At 40.7% G+C, this 19,978-nt stretch overlaps 9 protein-coding genes and 1 pseudogene across 9 annotated transcripts; 4 read left to right on the forward strand and 6 right to left on the reverse strand.

Annotated features, from left to right (window-relative positions):
* Positions 1 to 793: 793 nt before the first annotated feature.
* On the forward strand, positions 794 to 7,186 carry LOC133841374 (uncharacterized). The gene is made up of 4 exons (XM_062273801.1): positions 794 to 1,113; positions 3,887 to 4,260; positions 6,255 to 6,482; positions 6,549 to 7,186. Exons 2-4 carry the CDS (start codon positions 3,910 to 3,912, stop codon positions 7,044 to 7,046), a joined length of 1,077 nt encoding a protein of 358 aa, XP_062129785.1. The 5' UTR covers positions 794 to 1,113; positions 3,887 to 3,909; the 3' UTR covers positions 7,047 to 7,186.
* LOC133841373 (uncharacterized) lies at positions 4,279 to 6,086 on the reverse strand. The gene is made up of 5 exons (XM_062273799.1): positions 5,901 to 6,086; positions 5,369 to 5,831; positions 4,994 to 5,316; positions 4,774 to 4,932; positions 4,279 to 4,713 (listed from the first exon to the last, which is right to left on the reverse strand). Exons 1-5 carry the CDS (start codon positions 5,956 to 5,958, stop codon positions 4,541 to 4,543), a joined length of 1,176 nt encoding a protein of 391 aa, XP_062129783.1. The 5' UTR covers positions 5,959 to 6,086; the 3' UTR covers positions 4,279 to 4,540.
* A 136-nt stretch (positions 7,187 to 7,322) lies between the features above and the next one.
* Positions 7,323 to 8,485, forward strand: LOC133841377 (NF-kappa-B inhibitor-interacting Ras-like protein). The gene is given in 3 exon segments (XM_062273802.1): positions 7,323 to 7,561; positions 7,623 to 7,907; positions 7,909 to 8,485. Coding segments are annotated over 3 exon segments (630 nt in total). The 5' UTR covers positions 7,323 to 7,447; the 3' UTR covers positions 8,140 to 8,485.
* A 206-nt stretch (positions 8,486 to 8,691) lies between these two features.
* On the forward strand, positions 8,692 to 9,732 carry LOC133841378 (phospholipase A2). The gene is made up of 3 exons (XM_062273803.1): positions 8,692 to 8,996; positions 9,054 to 9,377; positions 9,456 to 9,732. The coding sequence occupies exons 1-2, from the start codon at positions 8,761 to 8,763 to the stop codon at positions 9,343 to 9,345; spliced, it is 528 nt and encodes a 175-aa protein (XP_062129787.1). The 5' UTR covers positions 8,692 to 8,760; the 3' UTR covers positions 9,346 to 9,377; positions 9,456 to 9,732.
* On the reverse strand, positions 9,427 to 10,549 carry LOC133841376 (calcium/calmodulin-dependent protein kinase type 1-like; annotated as a pseudogene).
* A 348-nt stretch (positions 10,550 to 10,897) lies between these two features.
* LOC133845702 (phospholipase A2-like) lies at positions 10,898 to 11,590 on the reverse strand. Its single transcript, XM_062280247.1, has 3 exons — positions 11,581 to 11,590; positions 11,258 to 11,435; positions 10,898 to 11,186 (listed from the first exon to the last, which is right to left on the reverse strand). Exons 1-3 carry the CDS (start codon positions 11,588 to 11,590, stop codon positions 10,919 to 10,921), a joined length of 456 nt encoding a protein of 151 aa, XP_062136231.1. The 3' UTR covers positions 10,898 to 10,918.
* Positions 11,591 to 12,985: 1,395 nt separating this feature from the next.
* Positions 12,986 to 14,133, forward strand: LOC133845819 (phospholipase A2-like). The gene is made up of 3 exons (XM_062280394.1): positions 12,986 to 13,397; positions 13,455 to 13,778; positions 13,857 to 14,133. The coding sequence occupies exons 1-2, from the start codon at positions 13,162 to 13,164 to the stop codon at positions 13,744 to 13,746; spliced, it is 528 nt and encodes a 175-aa protein (XP_062136378.1). The 5' UTR covers positions 12,986 to 13,161; the 3' UTR covers positions 13,747 to 13,778; positions 13,857 to 14,133.
* LOC133845817 (calcium/calmodulin-dependent protein kinase type 1-like) lies at positions 13,824 to 15,107 on the reverse strand. The gene has a single exon (XM_062280392.1). It carries the CDS (start codon positions 14,845 to 14,847, stop codon positions 13,828 to 13,830), a length of 1,020 nt encoding a protein of 339 aa, XP_062136376.1. The 5' UTR covers positions 14,848 to 15,107; the 3' UTR covers positions 13,824 to 13,827.
* Positions 15,108 to 16,694: 1,587 nt separating this feature from the next.
* LOC133845818 (phospholipase A2-like) lies at positions 16,695 to 17,545 on the reverse strand. The gene is made up of 2 exons (XM_062280393.1): positions 17,196 to 17,545; positions 16,695 to 17,124 (listed from the first exon to the last, which is right to left on the reverse strand). Exons 1-2 carry the CDS (start codon positions 17,495 to 17,497, stop codon positions 16,857 to 16,859), a joined length of 570 nt encoding a protein of 189 aa, XP_062136377.1. The 5' UTR covers positions 17,498 to 17,545; the 3' UTR covers positions 16,695 to 16,856.
* Positions 17,546 to 17,668: 123 nt separating this feature from the next.
* Positions 17,669 to 19,923, reverse strand: LOC133845815 (nucleolar protein 9). The gene is made up of 2 exons (XM_062280390.1): positions 19,635 to 19,923; positions 17,669 to 19,570 (listed from the first exon to the last, which is right to left on the reverse strand). The coding sequence occupies exons 1-2, from the start codon at positions 19,822 to 19,824 to the stop codon at positions 17,745 to 17,747; spliced, it is 2,016 nt and encodes a 671-aa protein (XP_062136374.1). The 5' UTR covers positions 19,825 to 19,923; the 3' UTR covers positions 17,669 to 17,744.
* Between the last annotated feature and the right edge of the window lie 55 nt (positions 19,924 to 19,978).

The following is a 19,978-nucleotide window of genomic DNA, read 5'->3' on the forward strand; positions in this document are numbered from 1 at the left end:
GTTTCGTCATGCTTGCGAACAAAATGACACATATGTTTCTTTTTCAATGCAATAAAATCTCTAATAATAAACAGATTGTTTTAAGTAAAAGCAAAAAAACTGGATTTTTCACACAGTCCAAAACAATCGTGGATGCTTTTGACTGCTTCAAATAATTGAGCAAAAGCTTATAAATCATAAAGTCAACTAGAACTCAAAAATGTACAGTTATATATACCCCAAATTGGATACAGGGTATGAACATGCTTGTCAGTTATCAGTGATCAAACGATTAAATTAAACACTTGTATTTTGGTTGCACTAAAAATCATCAATTCTTATCGCGTTGCTGCTTAAGAATTGTGACTCAACCGCAAAACCGATTGCCAAGACCTCGATATTACCCACGATCGTAGCTAGGATACGGGTTGCAAATATAGGTTATTATTAAACAAATGTAGTTTATGAACAGGTCATAAAACAATTATAAAACTGAAATTCCCAACACTGTCGATCATTTGCTCCGTATCATGAAAGTTAATAGAGTTCTAAGCATGAGATTGTTAGAAATACTGGAAATAGTCTATGAGCATTATGAGGTCCGCCAACGCAGGTCGCTTAATCTTATCAGTTGCGTTTATCTTGTGTTGAAACTTTTATACTAAGCAATGATAGTGCGACAGCGCAGTCAGCGTCGCTGCCTCTGCCTCTGCCTCTGCCTCTGCCGCAGTCGCAGTCGATGTATATGCATATGTGTGTGTTGCTCCTTCAAACCGTTTGGCGGTTTGTTTGGATTTCAATTTCAGTTGCGAGTTGAGTTGCGTTGCGTACGGTTTGTCGTTCGTATCGGTTCGTCTTCATTTTCGTTTCGTTTCGTCTTAGTTCGTCTTAGTACATTGCGTATACGACGCGTTCTCTCGCTACCGGTTGCAGTCTGCGTAGCCAAAAAAAAAACAACACAAGAAAACAATTCGCGCTTGTTTTTATTTTCTTATTCGCATTGAACCGCCCTCGTGCGTTTGATAAATAAATAAATAATATCTTAATGCCGTTTGCGCTTTTGCTAATCGTCGCAACTTGATATTGTGTACTCTGGCTTTGGACTTGCCATTGATAAATCCACGACCTGAATAGGTACTGCAGGGGTAGCTCATTAATTAATAAAAGCTTCAATAGTTGAATAAAGTACGGAAGTTTTTGTACACCGGTTCAATATTGCAAGAACTTTTCAATTAACATACTTTACAAAAGGATATTTTCAGCTAATCTCTTGTTCATTGAAGATTCTCAGAGAGAAATACTTATCTCTGGTCTGCAAATTAAAACTACCATTCCAAAAATATCTAAAAAAAAAAAAGTTGTTTTTCAACAGCGTGAAATTTGGTTATTGCCGCACACATGTACATAGTTTATAAGCAAGTGCAAACACTGATTATGATACTTAAGACCTGGACACCCTCTTCATGTGGAGTACTCTGCCCTCTTTTTCCTATGGACAGCGATAACGTTGCTACAGAAAAATAGTTTCTTTAAAAAATGTTGAGTTTTTTATCCGACCTCCATCGAAATTGTGCGACTGAAAGTGATAGAACTTAGTTCCACAAGCAGAATAATTAAACGAAAGGCGGGCAGAGCTGTCAATTAAACAAATATTGTGTTTATGAATGAAAATCATATTTATTAAAAAAAAATATAATAATAATAGTGTTCGACTGCAAAATACCGCGAATATGATTTATATTGAGTATAATTTGAATAAGTGAAAAATAATACACGTGATGTTCACTCTTGAAAACATGTTTCTTAATAACTTTAAAGTTCTAACGAAATTTCTTATAAAGTGCAAATTAGTATTCAATTTGTGGGGGGGGTGTGAATAAAATTCTAAATAAATCCATGAACAAGTTTTGTTACTGAGACTTAAGAGTTCAAATGACTAAACTAAAACGAAAACATATACAAGAAAAAGCCATTATAGAGATGCTTCTATTATTTGTTACGTTATGTTTGATTCCTATATTCCTATCAAGCAATTAAACGCTTGATTACCGGGTATAATGAAGCGATGTAATAAATCTCTTGTTACCACAATGCAAATAAATCTAGCTGGGATTGACTGCTTTCGTTGAGTGTGATTAATCATGAAGCGAGTACGCGGCCTATTCCGACATTTTGACATGTTAATGCGATTAGATAAAGGGAAAACACCATTTGAACCATTTGTGACACGCCTTGACCATTTGAAGAATCGGTCGAAATATTGCCTATATACTAATGTTACAACTAACCTCAATAGATAACATCCATCGATAAGCGTAAACATGCGAAAACGTTGTCAGGAAACCACTGTTAGTCAAAGTCATCGTACCATATGTAGTCTGAGACAGATAAAAATTGAATAATACCGGCTCTCTTTTCCCCTCAGTCCCTATCTATGATAAGGTGTTATATTATATTGAGATAGAGTTCCTGAGGGCCATTAATCAATATGACGCAGACAAAGCTGAAAAAGCCTATGGCATGAGTCAGAGTGCAACTCTTTCCATTTACTATATATTTCCATATCTATAGGAGTATGAGTATATCTGTTAGCTATCTATCTATTTGGTACACCTTGCCCATGTTTCAGGTGTAGTTTTTTCCCTCCTTTTGCAAGAGTGGGCTTACCAACGGACTTTGACAAACGACATGAGCAAGTTGCCGCCCGGGACGCGGCATTAACACGGCTTCATCAATGCGTTATCGCGATAAGTGATAACTTGCAAGTATGTTTACTTACCATATATGATTACGACTACACACACAAAAGTACCAAGAGTACTTACTATAGTATACCTCTACGATACATACTATTTAATGTTACGTTCCAAATGGCGCGTAGTCAAAGGCAAAGTCATAGTCCATAGTATGGCAATGAATGCATTCAAAAGTATGAATACAACATATTTCGATTTCTTTGCATTCTTCGATCGAATATTTATGTATGTTAAGGTCAATTGCGAGAACACTTGCTGGCATTTGTGTAATAATCACAAATGCATTTGGTGTATCTAGACGGGAAAATGTAACATCTGCTTTGTGTTCAGAGGAATGCATTTTAAATAAAAATGCATTCACCCTTTGGCAAGACAGACAGACCCAATTCATGCTTTATAATCGTAAAAATTCCAACAGCTTGCAAATTTTCTCAAGCTCTATTAGCTATAAGTACTATTTGGTATCAAATTGGTTCTATTATCGCACAATTAAACGCATTTAACTTATAAAATATTAAAGTTTTATAACATAAAAATCTGTTTGAATAGTTTTAAATCTTTCTGATTGTGCGACTGTCTTCCTCGGCATAAGTGTTCCATAGTATTGATTTTCTATTTTAGAGTCACTCGTTTTCAATCAAATCCTGTAATTTATATATATTTTAATCCATTAAACCTTCTATTTGTTTATGGAGTTGAGAAATTGCCAGCTCGAGAATTATTTCTAGAAGTTCATATTGGATAATAAAGAACTCATATTGCATATACGATTAAGCCATTATGTGATAGAGAATTCAAACCAATAACTAACGCAACTAGTTCTTCAACAAATGAAATTATCGAATAATACGAGAATTTCGCAATTTCGCCTACAATTTGTATACGTATTCTGCGCATATCTTTCGATTGTTTATCAGTGTTATAAATATTGAACCATGTTTTACGAACAATGGTGATTAGGCAAAATCAAATCGTTACAATTAGAATTTCAGTTGTAAAAAAAAAGAATTGCCAGTTGAATAATTTTTGTCGACTATCATTCAGCAATAATTGTCAAGTGAAAACTTGTTCATGTATTTAATTAAAAAGTTAAGAATCTGTTACAATAGAAATATTTAATAATTGCTTTAAAAACTTTTTTCCAATTTCAGTCAATCATTCAAAGTCGTGCAAAATGGATGCTCCCAAAGAGATGGAGCAAAGTAATAACAAATTCATTGTGAAATATCGACAGCAGTACTATGATATATCCGAATTTATGCACAAGCATCCGGGCGGTATCAACACCCTCAAGGGACTCAACGATTCGGATATGACATCACGCTTCATGAAGGCTCCGCCACATTCCGATGCAGCCATGTACTTAATGAGGGAATACAAGGTGGACTCGTCGGAATATGAAAGCACTAAAAAGTCAAAGGAGTCACATTCAAAAAACACATCATCAGAGAATGGCATTGAATTGCTACAACATCCAAAAGAGTCCGAAGATACTAATAATAATCAGTTGGATGAGAGTATGGAAGTAAGTAATGAAAAATGAGTTTCCATCTATTTTGTTGATCAAATGCGACATTTTTTAATATGCTCTAAAACTGTTTGTTGTCGTGTATTGAATTGTGTTTGTTAGAGCGCACCTTTTTATAGATTATTCTTTGCTCATATAATGAAAATATATAAATACTTAACAGAAGGAAAGACTAGTTGCTGTTCAAATTCACCAAATTCATTTAAATTACATTGAGATTCCCAGTGTTTCTTGTAGTTTTTGTTTTTACACTGCTAGCTTGCCATAGACTAACATATTAAAGATTTCGCGATTTGTTTGCCTTCACGTAAACCTTCTCCTTGGAATAGATACGTATATCATCTTCAACAAGAGTGAGCTCCTTATCAATCTCAGCCTTACGCGAACGCACGCGCAATGTTTGAGCTGTCATTGGCATGTGGTTCAGTTCATTAATCAGTAAATCAAAGCCTATGAATAAAATGCTATTAGTGACATTTCAAACAGCATGAAATATAAATGATAACTTACGTTGCTTGGCCTTAGCCAAAGCTGCCAAGCGATCCGCTTCACTAAGCAACACATGACCACGGGGACAATCTGGATCGCGTGCCTCATGGCGCTCTCTAGCTTCAGCCTTATCACGCTTTTCTTTTTCCAAATAACGAGGAAGTCGCAGATCATCACGTGCTGCGAAAGAGTTGAAAGCGTTCAGCAACAATTCAAATACATTCATTGACTAATGACTCACAGCCCAATTTGTGTTCGCGACGCTTTGATTTTGTGGTGGCGGTCGAAGCCATGCTACCAATAGTGGCGCGACTGCGTCCACTCAATGGCAGCTCTTCGTTGTCGTTGTTGTCAAGAGCCAGATTATGCAGCTCTGGCATGGGCATGATAGCCTCGTTGTCATCAATATTCAATTGGTTATATTTAGCATTGGAACGGCCAGACAATGGCTGATCATCCTCATCGTACTGGCCATAGCCCATACCCCTGTAATTGCCATCATAGTCATCTTCAGCTGTATTAATCCCCCCTTCGCTAAACATTGTCTTTCCGTCAAAGTTGCATCTACATGGTGAAATTTGTACAATGGTTATAGCAGTATAATTTCATTACTCACTTCTTTAATGCATTGGTCAAATAGAGTTCATCCATGATATCCTCGGTCTGTATGCCAATGCTTGTGGAGCTGCGTCCACTGCCACACGAAAGACAACGCTCCGATGGTTTAACTGTGACCTCTGGTGCAATGTGAACCTTTTGTGTCTCGCGCTTCACAGAGCAGGCATAATCTCCGGAAGGTTCTTCTGAAACTGGAATGTGCAAGCTGTGCTGTGAACGCGTATTATTGCGGTTCCGTAGCATATGGGACGATTCGTCGTCATTTTGTCTGGTCACCGAGAAGTTCTCGGCCTGATAGTGCTTCTGGCATGGCTCATGCGACTCGGATGCAGTGCGACGCAGTGGTGGCATCCATTTCGGACGCACTGGTTCCTTGGCTGCGAGTTTCTCAGCTGTCGCCTTTTCCAGCGAGCGCAAAGTCTTTTTATTTTCCTTTAGAAAATTACGTCCCGGTGTTGGACCTGTGAAAACCACCGCGTCAACATTTCCCTATTTGTTGTCATGGTTGCGTGCATGAAAATAATACTTACGCGGCACCGTAAACATGCCTCTCAATGTTGGTATTGGACGTATCGATGTGTTCGACATGATTTTGCTGTATCTTGTCTATATTGAGTATATTATTGTGTTAAAATATATTAGAAATTTAAATGCTTTCGTGTTTGTCAGCGTTCAGATAACGGAACGAAAACAATTCACTTGTTCAAATGACAGCTTTGAAGTAAAAAACTACCAGCTGCTCTGGACGCCAACTTCTGATTGTTTTTAATTTATCGATAAGCCGATAGACATTGCCATAGAGAAAAGCGTTGCCACATTGTATAACGATATTTTAACAAACATTGCAGTCACAAAATAACGGTGGTTTTATTTGAATTTTTTAGCATCTTGTGGACTGGTCAAAAGCAATGCTGCCTCAAATTAAGAACATAACAAAATATTATGATGAGTGGGTGCACAAGCCGGTGGACAGGCCGCTTCGTTTGTTCGGACCTTGGTACTTGGAAATGTGCACAAAGACCCCATGGTGGGTCGTTCCAACTTTTTGGATACCAGTTATCACCGTTCTAGCTGGACTGGAATTTCAGGCAAAAGCTAAAAGTACAAGTGACGTAAGTGATCTAATTGTCATCACAATTAAAAAAGAAAAACTAACTCTTTAATTCTGGTCTTTTTAGGTCGCAATTTTATCAGGTTACATTTTGTTTGGCGTGCTTCTTTGGACTTTCCTGGAATACGTATTGCACCGCTGGGTATTTCATATAAAGCTGACTGAAGACAGTGGACCTTGGCTATGCACTTTTCACTTTATGATACATGGCCTGCACCACAAAGTACCTTTTGACCCTATGAGGCTTGTTTTTCCACCACTGCCTGGGGTTGTACTTGCCTCTATTCTGTATTCTCCGATTAGTTTAATTCTGCAAAATCATAATCCCCGAATAATCCTATCGGGTGCCTTACTAGGCTATTTATGCTATGACATGATTCATTACTATTTGCATTATGGCAATCCAAAGGCAAGCCACCATTTGTATGATATGAAGCGATATCATTATCAGCATCATTTTGCGCATCAAGATCTCGGATATGGGATTAGTAGTCCATTTTGGGATAATGTATTTAAGACACGTATCCATTTGCGTAAATTAAGATTCCAACTACGGTGGTCGTAGTGGCTAAGTGACATTTTGCTTTATAAGATCAAATTTGTAATATAAGACTAATTACTAAGAAGACATTGTTTATAAGAGTATTTGCAATGAGATAAACAGCGGTGATACCAACCAAATTCAAATAAAATAACATTGGTATAATTTATTTTATTGTTTCATATATAAAAAGTATATAATAAATGCCAGTCAATAAGTCATTTTAAATTTAAAGCCTAACGGTCTTCGATTTTATCGATTTAATTATTGTCAACAGTCTCAGTATATAAATACTGCATGAAAATTAATTCATGGTATTTTTTAATTAGAACTTGCGGTCACTCTAAAAACAGTACTGGCGAAAGTTGAAACGGTGCAGCCAATTTGTTTATTTGTTTATTTTTCAATATAAGATATCTATAAATATGTTAAATGCAAAGATCGGTAAAGTGGGCAAAGTGCTAGTGTGTGGCATGAAAAATGTTGGTAAAACGGCATTGATCGAGCAGCTGGTTTACGGAAACGTGAATACTGAAACCGTAAGTGGATCGCAAATATTCGTCATTAAATTTTTCGTAAACAAAAGTAAATATTGTCAAGGAATTGCATCCAACAATCGAGGACATATATGTTGCAAGCGTGGACACAGGACGCGGCGGAGCTCGAGAAACCCTGCGCATTTATGACACAGCCGGACTACAGGGTGAACAGGCTGCTCAATTGCCGCGTCACTATTTGCAATTTCCCGATGCATTTGTGCTCGTGTACGATCCAACTGATCCACGTAGCTTAGATATGCTGGCAGACATTAAAACTGACATAGACAAGCACAAGGAGAAAAAGGAGGTGCCTGTCATTGTGTTGGCCAATGTGCGAGCACGCAGTAAAAAAGGATACGCCTTCCACAACGCCAATTCCAGTGGAATCAGTAATGGATCGGGCAAACAATTGGTGTCAACGTGAACGCATCAAGCATTACACCGTCAATGTTATGGAACGTCCTTCACTGTACGAGCCCTTCACAGTACTGTGCGCCCGCCTGCATCCGCCGCAGACGAAGAGCACCTTCCCACAGCTGCGACAAGTGATGCAGAATCGCCAGAAGAGTGAGGTTTAGGATGTACAAAACAAAACACATTTAAATTTTCAATATAGTCCGGCGAACTTAATGACTAACGTGCATAATATTATTATATGAGTATTAATTGACCCTATATTATATGTTTATTGTTGTGATTATCGTCTGAGCAATATGCTTGCCTCTTCAAATATGTATAAAATACTTAGTAAAGACTCTATGCAGGCAAATTGTAAAATCAACCAAAATTTTATATTCTTTTGTAAAAAGCTATCTTACTAATAGTGAATTTAGTTATCAATTTTATATAGTGGCCTTAATTAAATGTTTACGTATTCTCATCTACGAAAAGACTTTATGAAGTTCGGTAATTAAGTCTTATCGGTACGCTGGCAATTTTACGATCTGCCAGACTACTAGTTCATTGAAACGAGTTGAAGCTGCAGCTGATTCCATTAATCAATCATTACAGTACAGCAAATATTAAAGTACCAAATCTACTCATCAAATTCAGCCATCGAGTCTTATCAGCATTCAAACAGCGTCGTCGCTAAACCGATTAGAATTCTTAAAAAAAAACAATTGCGCATCCGAAATTCCAAACTGTTGTCAGCATGGATTTCTCCACAGATTAGTATAACTTTCGCCCTCGAAGAGAGCATGCGAGCTCATCAATACGTGGCTGCTTTGGCGGCATTCATCACTTGTGTCCACGGCATGGGCATAACAGTGCCTGGCACCAAATGGTGTGGTCCCGGCAATACAGCAGACAACTTCGACGATCTGGGTATTGAAGTGGAACTCGATACGTGTTGTCGAGCTCATGACAACTGTGAGCAAAGGATCTTACCTAATGAGCAACGCTACGGTCTTAGTAACATCGGCGTGTTTCCGATGTGAGTGAGCTAATTATTCAATTTAATATTGTTATTCATTCAAAATGTTGTTTTTAGCTTCTCTTGTGGTTGCGAGGCTGCCTTTCGTCAGTGCCTCGTCATGTTGCACAATATGCAGTCAGCTGCTTTGGGTCGTATTTATTTCAGTACCACAAGTGTTTGCTTTGCCCATGGACCGCCCACCGTGTCGTGCGAAGAGCAGCAGTGGGACTTATTTAAGAAGCGCTGCAAGAGCTACAAGGAGGATAATTCGCAGCCAAGTCGATGGCAATTCTACGATTTGCCATTCTATACTCATCTTAGCGAGGAGGATCTGCAGCAGACTGCGGCAAATAATCAGATCGATTGAAGCTTCATCATTTATTTATAAATAAATACTAAGTAATAAAAATAGACGGTACATAATAATCCATATTCTATATTTGTGATTTTAATTTGTTTTAGTTGTATCCGTTTCAGAATTTGACTCCTCCTGTGGTATGTTCTTACTCTTGAGTGCCAATTGCTGCATGTTTCGGATGACTGTGTTGACTTGGACTGCTCGCCTCCAACGGGACTTGGCAAAGTTTTTTCTAAGCTGCTGGGCCACAGAGTCGTGTATATTGCGACTAATTGCCTCATTGCCAGATATCCAGGGATGATCCAATGCCTGCTGGCATGTGTAACGCTCATTCACATTGACACACAATAAATTCGATATCAAATTCTTGGCCGATTCACTTATTTCATCCCAATACTCCGAATGGAATTCATAGAAACCTCTAGTTATTTTGACAAATAACATGTCATCGTTTTATCATAGAATGGAAAATAACCACAAAGCAATATGTAGGCGGTCACACCCAGACTCCAGGCATCCACAGCCTTGCCATATGGCACTCTAGCAATGATTTCTGGTGCCGCATATTCTCGAGTTCCACACACGGTTACCATTAGGCTCGACGTGTCCATTTTGCAAATCCAAAGTCAGCAATCATTATTTTATTATCATCCTCTCGACTGTAGCATAAAAGATTTTCGGGCTTTAGATCTCGATGGACAATCCCATGCTGATGCAGATAGTTGACAGCGTCGAAAAGTTGCTTGAGCATTTGAGATGCATCGCGTTCGCTGTAGTAACCTTTGTCCACAATCCGATCAAATAAATCGCCACCGGTGACCAGTTCCATAACCAGATATACTTTCGAGACATCTTCGTATATTTCAAACAGTTGCACAATATTTGGATGCGATAATGGTTCTTCTTTGATTCCAATCTGCTAAATCTTTTCAGCACTTCAATCTCGTTATCCAAAAGCTCTTCCTTACCAATAAAGGATGTTCTCTCAATTATTTTAACTGCATATCGTTCCACTGGGCTCGTTTTAGTCTCAACCAAGCGCACTTTGGAGAATGCTCCCGATCCTAATAAGCAAAGGACATCATATTTGTCCTCTATCGAAGCTCGTCTTGTGTGATTTGATCCCATATTAACAATTTTAATTAATTTTAAAAATATCACTATTAAAAGACTTCCATCTGAGTCGGAAGTGTACGACTCACTAACTAAACTTTCGATTTATTATTCCTTGTTGATTTATATTTTCAAAAGTAACCGCAAAATCACAAATAACCGCAACAGTAATGTACCTTATATGTACCTTTTCACATCCACAGCTGAAGGTCGTTCTAAACTTATGAAACAAAACTTCTTTACAACATTATGTGGGTATTTCTAAAAATATTCCACATAAATATTTCATACAGAGAATTGTAAATTAATTAAGAAATATGCAATTCCCTAATTCCCTGAAGTAGTACATTCATGGTACAAGGTTTCCGGATGTATTTTAGAACTTCACTTCTGTTAAATATTCTATGATTTAATCAAATTTATAAACTCTGAATTATATACTCTATTATAGTGATTACAATTCCCCGTGTCAGGATTTGTTTAATAGTGTTGCAGCATTTGTGTAAAATGGCATATCATAGAACTGCCACAGTTTGGCCGCCTGCTTGTTGACAGTGTAACGAACACAGCGCTTACGGAAAGTTCCCTCCTGGTACTGCTTGCATCCGGTGGTGGGGAAGCCCAGAGCAAAGCATTTGCTGCGCGTTCCATAGTAGATGCGACCCAAAGTATTGGAAGTCATGGTGTTAACAGCCTGCAGGCAATTGATGAACTGCTGCTCGCAGTTGCACTTGAGACTGCAAGCAAGGATGTAAAGCAATTAGCTTCCACCGTTTATTGATTTTCCATCAGCAATTTGGTCACTTACATGGGAAACCAATCCGTGTTGTTGGGCAAACCATGCAGCGAGCCATGTGACTCCATTATCTCCTCGCAATGGTCGTGGGCACGACAACATCTATCAGTTTCCCTCTCACGTCCCAGGTCCTCGTAGTTGGCTGCCGTATTTCCTGGGCCACACCACTTTGTGCCAGGCAAAGTGATGCCTCAACTCTCCTCATCCTCGAAAAGGCCTCATCGCCAAATGCCCATGTTGGTCCAATGAACGAGCACAATAGCAACAAGTAAATCGGCGTCATGTCGATGTCAAAATCGAAACACAACTGAACTGCCAGCTGCTTGAGGTCAGACAAATAGGCATCACACTGCTGATAACTTTTGCGCGCAATAAGAAATTCAATTTGAATCTGTTACAATTTCAAGGTTCTTTTTATATATGTACATATGTAAAAGAATCACTAAGCAACACAGTCAGGTGCTAGTCAATTTGTAAATTAACAAGTAAGAAGGCCGAATATACTAAAATACTAAAAAATATAGCAAATGGTATATTTGGTATCTCGATATAGTACTGCATTCAAAATATACCATAGACGGCACAATATACCAGACTGTCGGCCATAGCAAATAAGACCCCTAGTAAGTAGGCGTTTTTGCCCATACAAAAGTATTTCTTTAATAACTTCGACAATTTTTGTCTGATCGCAACCAAATTTTCAGGAATCATAAATACTATAGTTATTATTGTATATACCAAAATTCTAGCTTTACAATTACGCTTGTTATTCGATTTTTTGATTTACGGGGGCGTACGTGGGCGTGGCAAAAATTTGAAACAAACTTGATCTGCGTGCAAACATTACAAATGCTGTCGAAAAAATTATAGCTCTATCTCTTATAGTCTCTGAGATCTAGGTGTTCATACGGACAGACGGACATTGCTAGATCGTCTCGGCTGTTGACGCTGATCAAGAATATATATACTTTATAGGGTCGGAGATGCCTCCTTCTACCTGTTACATACATTTCCTGTCGGCACAAAGTTATAATACCCTTCTACCCTATCGGTAGCAGGTATAAAAATCGAAATCTATTTATTGCGTAAGAATATCCTTAAATAACTCGGTCGCTGTTTTCGCAGACCGCTTCTTCGACTTGCCCTCCTTCTCATCTTCCTGCTTTTGCAGCTGCTGTCCCAAACTAGCCTGCCATTGGCTGGCCGACAATTTGTAGGTATCCAAACGATATTTTGTGTAGATGAGGCGGCCAAATGGCGAGCCTTTTAACATATTGGCCTTATTACATAGTTCCTTGGCAATATTCAGCTTTTGTGTTTCCTGTGCCGCCTTGAAGCACTGATCCAACACACGCGAGCCATGTCGAGTGATGGCCAGATCCACATAGAAGCCATCCAGCAGACGTATCAGACGTTCACGTGACTTCTCGCCAATGTATTTACTCTGCAAGAAGGCATCCACAATATGGGAGCCATTAGGTGTGTTAAAGATTTGCGACAGCTGCACAGCGGGCAGTTCCAGGATGCAATTGACCAGAAAGATGGGCTTATTAAACTGCAATTTATGCTGCACTAGCCAGAGAAACCCACTGCATTCTGCGACGGACAGCAGTGCCTAACTCAATTGGACAATTTCACAATCGGTACGCTGGCAATTTTACGATCTGCCAGACTACTAGTTCATTGAAACGAGTTGAAGCTGCAGCTGATTCCATTAATCAATCATTACAGTACAGCAAATATTAAAGTACCAAATCTACTCATCAAATTCAGCCATCGAGTCTTATCAGCATTCAAACAGCGTCGTCGCTAAACCGATTAGAATTCTTAAAGAACAATTGCGCATCAGAAATTCCAAATTGTTGTCAGCATGGATTTCTCCACAGATTAGTATAACTTTCGCCCTCGAAGAGAGCATGCGAGCTCATCAATACGTGGCTGCTTTGGCGGCATTCATCACTTGTGTCCACGGCATGGGCATAACAGTGCCTGGCACCAAATGGTGTGGTCCCGGCAATACAGCAGACAACTTCGACGATCTGGGTATTGAAGTGGAACTCGATACGTGTTGTCGAGCTCATGACAACTGTGAGCAAAGGATCTTACCTAATGAGCAACGCTACGGTCTTAGTAACATCGGCGTGTTTCCGATGTGAGTGAGCTAATTATTCAATTTAATATTGTTATTCATTCAAAATGTTGTTTTTAGCTTCTCTTGTGGTTGCGAGGCTGCCTTTCGTCAGTGCCTCGTCATGTTGCACAATATGCAGTCAGCTGCTTTGGGTCGTATTTATTTCAGTACCACAAGTGTTTGCTTTGCCCATGGACCGCCGACCGTGTCGTGCGAGGAGCAGCAGTGGGACTTATTTAAGAAGCGCTGCAAGAGCTACAAGGAGGATAATTCGCAGCCAAGTCGATGGCAATTCTACGATTTGCCATTCTATACTCATCTTAGCGAGGAGGATCTGCAGCAGACTGCGGCAAATAATCAGATCGATTGAAGCTTCATTATTTATTTATATATAAATACTAAGTAATAAAAATAGACGGTACATAATAATCCATATTCTATATTTGTGATTTTAATTTGTTTTAGTTGTATCCGTTTCAGAATTTGACTCCTCCTGTGGTATGTTCTTACTCTTGAGTGCCAATTGCTGCATGTTTCGGATGACTGTGTTGACTTGGACTGCTCGCCTCCAACGGGACTTGGCAAAGTTTTTTCTAAGCTGCTGGGCCACAGAGTCGTGTATATTGCGACTAATTGCCTCATTGCCAGATATCCAGGGATGATCCAATGCCTGCTGGCATGTGTAACGCTCATTCACATTGACACACAATAAATTCGATATCAAATTCTTGGCCGATTCACTTATTTCATCCCAATACTCCGAATGGAATTCATAGAAACCTCTAGTTATTTTGGTACACAACATGGCATCATTGGAATCATAGAATGGAGGATAGCCACAGAGCAGTATGTAGGCAATCACACCCAGACTCCAGACATCCACAGCCCTTCCATATGCCACTCTAGCAATGATTTCTGGTGCCGCATATCCGAGAGTTCCACACTCAGTTACCAATAGGCTCGACGTGTCCATTTTTGCAAATCCAAAGTCAGCAATCATTATTTTATTATCATCCTCTCGACTGTAGCATAAAAGATTTTCGGGCTTTAGATCTCGATGGACAATCCCATGCTGATGCAGATAGTTGACAGCGTCGAAAAGTTGCTTGAGCAGTTGAGATGCATCGCGTTCGCTGTAGTAACCTTTGTCCACAATCCGATCAAATAAATCGCCACCGGTGACCAGTTCCATGACCAGATATACTTTGGAGACATCTTCGTATATTTCAAACAGTTGCACAATATTTGGATGCGATAATGGTTCTTCTTCTGATTCCAATCTGCTAAATCTTTTTAGCACTTCAATCTCGTTATCCAAATACTCTTCCTTACCAATAAAGGATGTTCTCTCAATAATTTTAACTGCATATCGTTCCACTGGGCTCGTTTTAGTCTCGACCAAGCGCACTTTGGAAAATGCTCCCGATCCTATTAAGCAAAGGACATCATATTTGTCCTCTATTGATGGCATATTTACAATTTTAATTAATTTTAAAAAATATCACGATCACTATTAAAAGACTTCCAACTGGGTCGGAAGTGTACGACTCACTAACTAAACTTTCGATTTATTATTCCTTGTTGATTTATATTTTCAAAAGTAACCGCAAAATCACAAATACCCGCAACAGTAAGTACATTATATGTACCTTTTCCACATCCACAGCTGAAGGACGTTCTAAACTTATGAAACAAAACTTCTTTACAACAATATGTGGGTATTTCTAAAAAATATTATTATTATTATATGGCCATGACAACCCTTTTATCGAGTCTCGGCCTGAAGCGCAATGTGCCTCCACGCGTCTCTGTCCTGAGCGCGCCTCCGCCAGTTGGTAACACCAAGTGTGGACAGGGTTTCCATCACCTGGTCTTGCCTTCGTGTCCCAACAATCACCGCATCAAACACCTTACGAGCCGGAGCGTCTTCATCCATACGGGCAACGTTGCCCAGCCAGCGAAGTCTTTGAGATTTCACTCGACTGGCTACGTCAACATCACCGTACAGCTCATACAGCTCGTGGTTGTATCTGATGCGATAAACATCGTCCACGCAGATTGGACCAAAGATTTTGCGAAGAATTTTTCTCTCAAACACTCCAAGAGCAGCTGCATCTGACTGCGTCACTGTCCAGCACTCTGCACCATATAGGAGTACTGGAAGAATGAGCGTCTTGTAGAGTGTGGTTTTTGTGCGTCGAGAGAGAGCTCTACTATTGAACTGCCTACTGAGCCCAAAGTAACACCTGTTGGCAAGTGTTATTCTCCGCTTAATCTCCAGACTGACATAATTTGTGCTTGTTATAGCAGTGCCTAGGTAGATAAACTCCTTGACGGACCCAAAGCTATAGTTTTCTGCAGTCAGCTGAGAATCAAGACGCCGCGATTCTCTGCTAGAGCACACCATAAACTTTGTTTTCTCCATATTCACTGCTAGTCCTACTTTTGCTGATGCCTTTTCAATAGCTCCGAAGGCTCCTGTGACATCACGCTTGGTGCGGCCAATGATATCAATATCATCAGCGTAACCAAGGAGCTGGACATATCTGTTGGTTAATATCGTGCCCGTCCGATGTACACCAGCATTTCTTATAATACTCTCCATTAAAATATGGAAGAGTATACAAGATAGCGAGTCACCTTGTCGGAGACCACACTTGGTAGTAAAGGTTTCGGATTGGCCACTTCCTACCTTGACAGAGCTGATGGTGTTGCTCAATGTCATTCTGCAAAGTCTAGTCAGCTTTGCTAGTATACCAAGCTCAGACATGGCGGCATATAGGCGATCTCGTCGGGGGCTATTAAATGCGGCTTTGTAGTCTTAAACAATTCTGCCGGCAGGCCGTCAGCACCTGCAGACTTGTTGTTTTTAAGCCGTTGGATTGCATCCTTGACTTCGTGGATCACAGTCTTCAAAGTCTGTGCTTGAGCCAGATAACAGACTCGAGAAGTGATCCCTCCATAACCTCAGCACGACCTCTGCTTCTGTGACAAGATTTCCATCATCGTCCCTGCACGCCACTGCACCATTCTTAAATCCTTGGGTCAGACGCTTGACCCTCTGGTAGAAGTTACATGCTTCATTTCTGCATCTGCTGCTCTCTATGCTCTCACACTCTCGCCTTTCCTGCTCTTTCTTCTTGCGTCTGAAAAGGCGTTTTTTGTCTCTTCTTCTCGACCTGTAGACATCCACAATAGCTCGTGTCGCCCCAACCTGCAGTGTTCTTCTGTATGCGGCGTCCTTTGCAGCTGCTGCGTCATGACACTCCTGATTCTAAAAAATATTCCACATAAATATTTCATACAGAGAATTGTAAATTAATTAAGAAATATGCAACCTAATTCGCTGAAGTAGTACATTCATGGTACAAGGTTTCCGGATATATTTTAGAACTTCACTTCCATTAAATATTCTATGATTTAATCAAATTTATAAACTCTGAATTATATACTCTATTATAGTGATTACAATTCCCCGTGTCAGGATTTGTTTAATAGTGTTGCAGCATTTGTGTAAAATGGCATATCATAGAACTGCCACAGTTTGGCCGCCTGCTTGTTGACAGTGTAACGAACACAGCGCTTACGGAAAGTTCCCTCCTGGTACTGCTTGCATCCGGTGGTGGGGAAGCCCAGAGCAAAGCATTTGCTGCGCGTTCCATAGTAGATGCGACCCAAAGTATTGGAAGTCATGGTGTTAACAGCCTGCAGGCAATTGATGAACTGCTGCTCGCAGTTGCACTTGAGACTGCAAGCAAGGATGTAAAGCAATTAGCTTCCACCGTTTATTGATTTTCCATCAGCAATTTGGTCACTTACATGGGAAACCAATCCGTGTTGTTGGGCAGTCCATGCAGCGAGCCATGTGACTCCATTATCTCCTCGCAATGGTCGTGGGCACGACAACATCTATCAGTTTCCCTCTCACGTCCCAGGTCCTCGTAGTTGGCTGCCGTATTTCCTGGGCCACACCACTTTGTGCCAGGCACAGTAATGCCTGTGTGCGGCACAGGCGGCAATGCCTGATTATAAATGTCCTCATCCTCGAAGATGGCCTCATCGCCAAATGCCCATGTTGCTCCAATGAACGAACACAATAGCATCAAGTAAATCGGCGTCATGTCGATGTCAAAATCGAAACACAACTGAACTGCCAGCTGCTTGAGGTCAGACAAATAGGCTCATCACACAGCTGATAACTTTTTTGCGCGCGATAAGAAATTCAATTTGAATCTGTTACAATTTCAAGGTCCCTTAATCCATACTTTTATATGTAGAAAAAATCACTAATCACAGTTAGGTGCTAGCCAATTTGTTTGTGAATAACGTAAATATTATTGAGTTTGTAAATTAAAAATCGAAATCTATTTATTGCGTAAGAATATCCTTAAATAACTCGGTCGCTGTTTTCGCAGACCGCTTCTTCGACTTGCCCTCCTTCTCATCTTCCTGCTTTTGAAGCTGCTGTCCCAAACTAGCCTGCCATTGGCTGGCCGACAATTTGTAGGTATCCAAACGATATTTTGTGTAGATGAGGCGGCCAAATGGCGAGCCCTTCAACATATTGGCCTTATTACTCAGTTCCTTGGCAATATTCAGCTTTTGTGTTTCCTGTGCCGCCTTGAAGCACTGATCCAACACACGCGAGCCATGTCGAGTGATGGCCAGATCCACATAGAAGCCATCCAGCAGACGTATCAGACGTTCACGTGACTTCTCGCCAATGTATTTACTCTGCAAGAAGGCATCCACAATATGGGAGCCATTAGGTGTGTTAAAGATTTGCGACAGCTGCACAGCGGGCAATTCCAGGATGCAATTGACCAGAAAGATGGGCTTATTAAACTGCAAGATATGCTGCACTATTAGCGAACCGTGCAGATGCACAAAGCCCGACTGGTCGCCAGCCAACAACTCATGTGGTTTCAGTTTAACGAGACAGTTGAAGAACATTTTGGATTTCTCCTTGTCCCCAGAGACATGCAAAGCGTTCTGAAGGGCCGAAATCATTTGTGCCTGCTTCGCACCCAAACGCAAGCAAGCTGCCGACAGGCCAGATACAACGCCAGTGTAGCCCATCTTAAGCAGTTCCTCCATCTGGGGCTGAAGCTCATTAAACACCGCCTCAAAGTCGGGCACCTCCTTCAAGTGCTGCAGCAGACGTTGCACTGCGAAATTGGTTTGTTGCTGCTGTGCCAGGTAAGCGATGCGTCCGCTAAAGAGCATGGCATACAGCTGGGTCAGCAACTTGGCGCCTGCCACACTGAGCAGCGTTTCGAGGAGAATAACAGCACACTGGTAGTGAAACACTTTCGGTAGTATCACCGGTGGCTCACTCTTGGCATTCTCTGTCGCTTCATTGGTCTCCATCTGCTCCTCCTTACTAGCGTTACCATCGTTATCGTCATCATCAATCTCAATTTTCGTTTCTTTTTTGTCATCGTCTTCAACGTCGTCGTGAGGCTTTAACAAACTTTGCGTCAATATCTTCTTGCCAAAGTGCTTCAACATGCTTTTGTCCACCACGCTGAGCGATAGGCATATGACGCCCAGCAAGGCGGACGAATGCTCCTGGTAGGGAAAGTCAACGAACTGTGGCCACATTTCCAAACGTTGTGGAAACTCCTTCATGACCTCATGCCATTCCTCGGGCACAGTGTACAACTTGCGATGCTTGGCCAGCTCCGCGCCGCCCTTCTCGAAGGCTATTTTCGGCACATGCATGCCAACCAGACAAAGTATCGCGGTTCGCATGATGTGAGTGGCGCATGAATCCCACACAAAGTCTTCTAAATTGTTAAGCATAAACTTGGATATCCGCAGCACAAATTCCTGGCACTTTTCACGATGGGCCTCGCTGAATTCCGTTTCCAGATTATACTGCTCCTCAACTTGTGCTGCATCGGGTTTGGCCCGTTTGGCAGCATTGGGAGCATCATCGGACTGCTCAAGAGCTGCTGCCTTTCCTAATCCTCGAAGAAATGCAATTTCTAGCATTTTCTGTAAAACATGCGACGCGAAACGGTCGGAACACAGGGGACGCAAACTCTCACCGAACTTGGCAAAGAATCGCTCCAGTTGTGCGTCATCCACAAAGCCAATGAGAGATTCAATTGCTTTGGACACAATTTGATTGGAGGACAAGTGTATTTCCTTATCTACTGTTTGCTCAAATACATTGTTGGCCATGTTAACTGCAAAATATGATTGCCATTATGTATACAAACAGCTAAGTTAAATATAGCAGAGTGTACTTACCTCTATCCTCGACATCCTCGAAACCAGCTTTCATGGCATCCAAGATGTTAATAAAGTAGTTGAACTCATCGTCGTCAATGTGCGTGCCGCGTCCGAAAATGCCTTGCTTAGCGAATCCTTTGGCATTGCGCATAAAGCGGTTGCCTTTCTTTTTAGGACGCTTTCTTTTATCAGTACTTTCCGTTTGCATTGTGCCTTTAATTGTTCAAAATAAACCAAATTACAGCTCGAACGAACAACGTGCGCAGCGGTGCAACACGCGCTACATATGATTGTCGACAGTGTGACCGTAAAGTATTTTAGGTGCATTTTCGTAATCTCTAATGGTCACACAGTTGACAGTG

Source organism: Drosophila sulfurigaster, chromosome 3 (genome assembly GCF_023558435.1).
Source record: "Drosophila sulfurigaster albostrigata strain 15112-1811.04 chromosome 3, ASM2355843v2, whole genome shotgun sequence".
Lineage (NCBI taxonomy): Eukaryota > Metazoa > Arthropoda > Insecta > Diptera > Drosophilidae > Drosophila > Drosophila sulfurigaster.

Coding starts and splice junctions, on each gene's coding strand:
- LOC133841374 (XM_062273801.1), top strand. CDS start 3,910: ATGGATGCTCCCAAAGAGATGGAGCAAAGTAATAACAAATTCATTGTG. Junction 4,261..6,254: donor AGTTGGATGAGAGTATGGAA/GTAAGTAATGAA, acceptor TGAATTTTTTAG/CATCTTGTGGACTGGTCAAA. Junction 6,483..6,548: donor AAGCTAAAAGTACAAGTGAC/GTAAGTGATCTA, acceptor TGGTCTTTTTAG/GTCGCAATTTTATCAGGTTA.
- LOC133841373 (XM_062273799.1), bottom strand. CDS start 5,958: ATGTCGAACACATCGATACGTCCAATACCAACATTGAGAGGCATGTTT. Junction 4,933..4,993: donor TCGCGAACACAAATTGGGCT/GTGAGTCATTAG, acceptor ACTCTTTCGCAG/CACGTGATGATCTGCGACTT. Junction 4,714..4,773: donor TTTGGCTAAGGCCAAGCAAC/GTAAGTTATCAT, acceptor TTTTATTCATAG/GCTTTGATTTACTGATTAAT.
- LOC133841378 (XM_062273803.1), top strand. CDS start 8,761: ATGCGAGCTCATCAATACGTGGCTGCTTTGGCGGCATTCATCACTTGT. Junction 8,997..9,053: donor AACATCGGCGTGTTTCCGAT/GTGAGTGAGCTA, acceptor TGTTGTTTTTAG/CTTCTCTTGTGGTTGCGAGG.
- LOC133845702 (XM_062280247.1), bottom strand. Junction 11,187..11,257: donor AACACGGATTGGTTTCCCAT/GTAAGTGACCAA, acceptor CCTTGCTTGCAG/TCTCAAGTGCAACTGCGAGC.
- LOC133845819 (XM_062280394.1), top strand. CDS start 13,162: ATGCGAGCTCATCAATACGTGGCTGCTTTGGCGGCATTCATCACTTGT. Junction 13,398..13,454: donor AACATCGGCGTGTTTCCGAT/GTGAGTGAGCTA, acceptor TGTTGTTTTTAG/CTTCTCTTGTGGTTGCGAGG.
- LOC133845817 (XM_062280392.1), bottom strand. CDS start 14,847: ATGCCATCAATAGAGGACAAATATGATGTCCTTTGCTTAATAGGATCG.
- LOC133845818 (XM_062280393.1), bottom strand. CDS start 17,497: ATGACGCCGATTTACTTGATGCTATTGTGTTCGTTCATTGGAGCAACA. Junction 17,125..17,195: donor AACACGGATTGGTTTCCCAT/GTAAGTGACCAA, acceptor CCTTGCTTGCAG/TCTCAAGTGCAACTGCGAGC.
- LOC133845815 (XM_062280390.1), bottom strand. CDS start 19,824: ATGCAAACGGAAAGTACTGATAAAAGAAAGCGTCCTAAAAAGAAAGGC. Junction 19,571..19,634: donor CGAGGATGTCGAGGATAGAG/GTAAGTACACTC, acceptor CATATTTTGCAG/TTAACATGGCCAACAATGTA.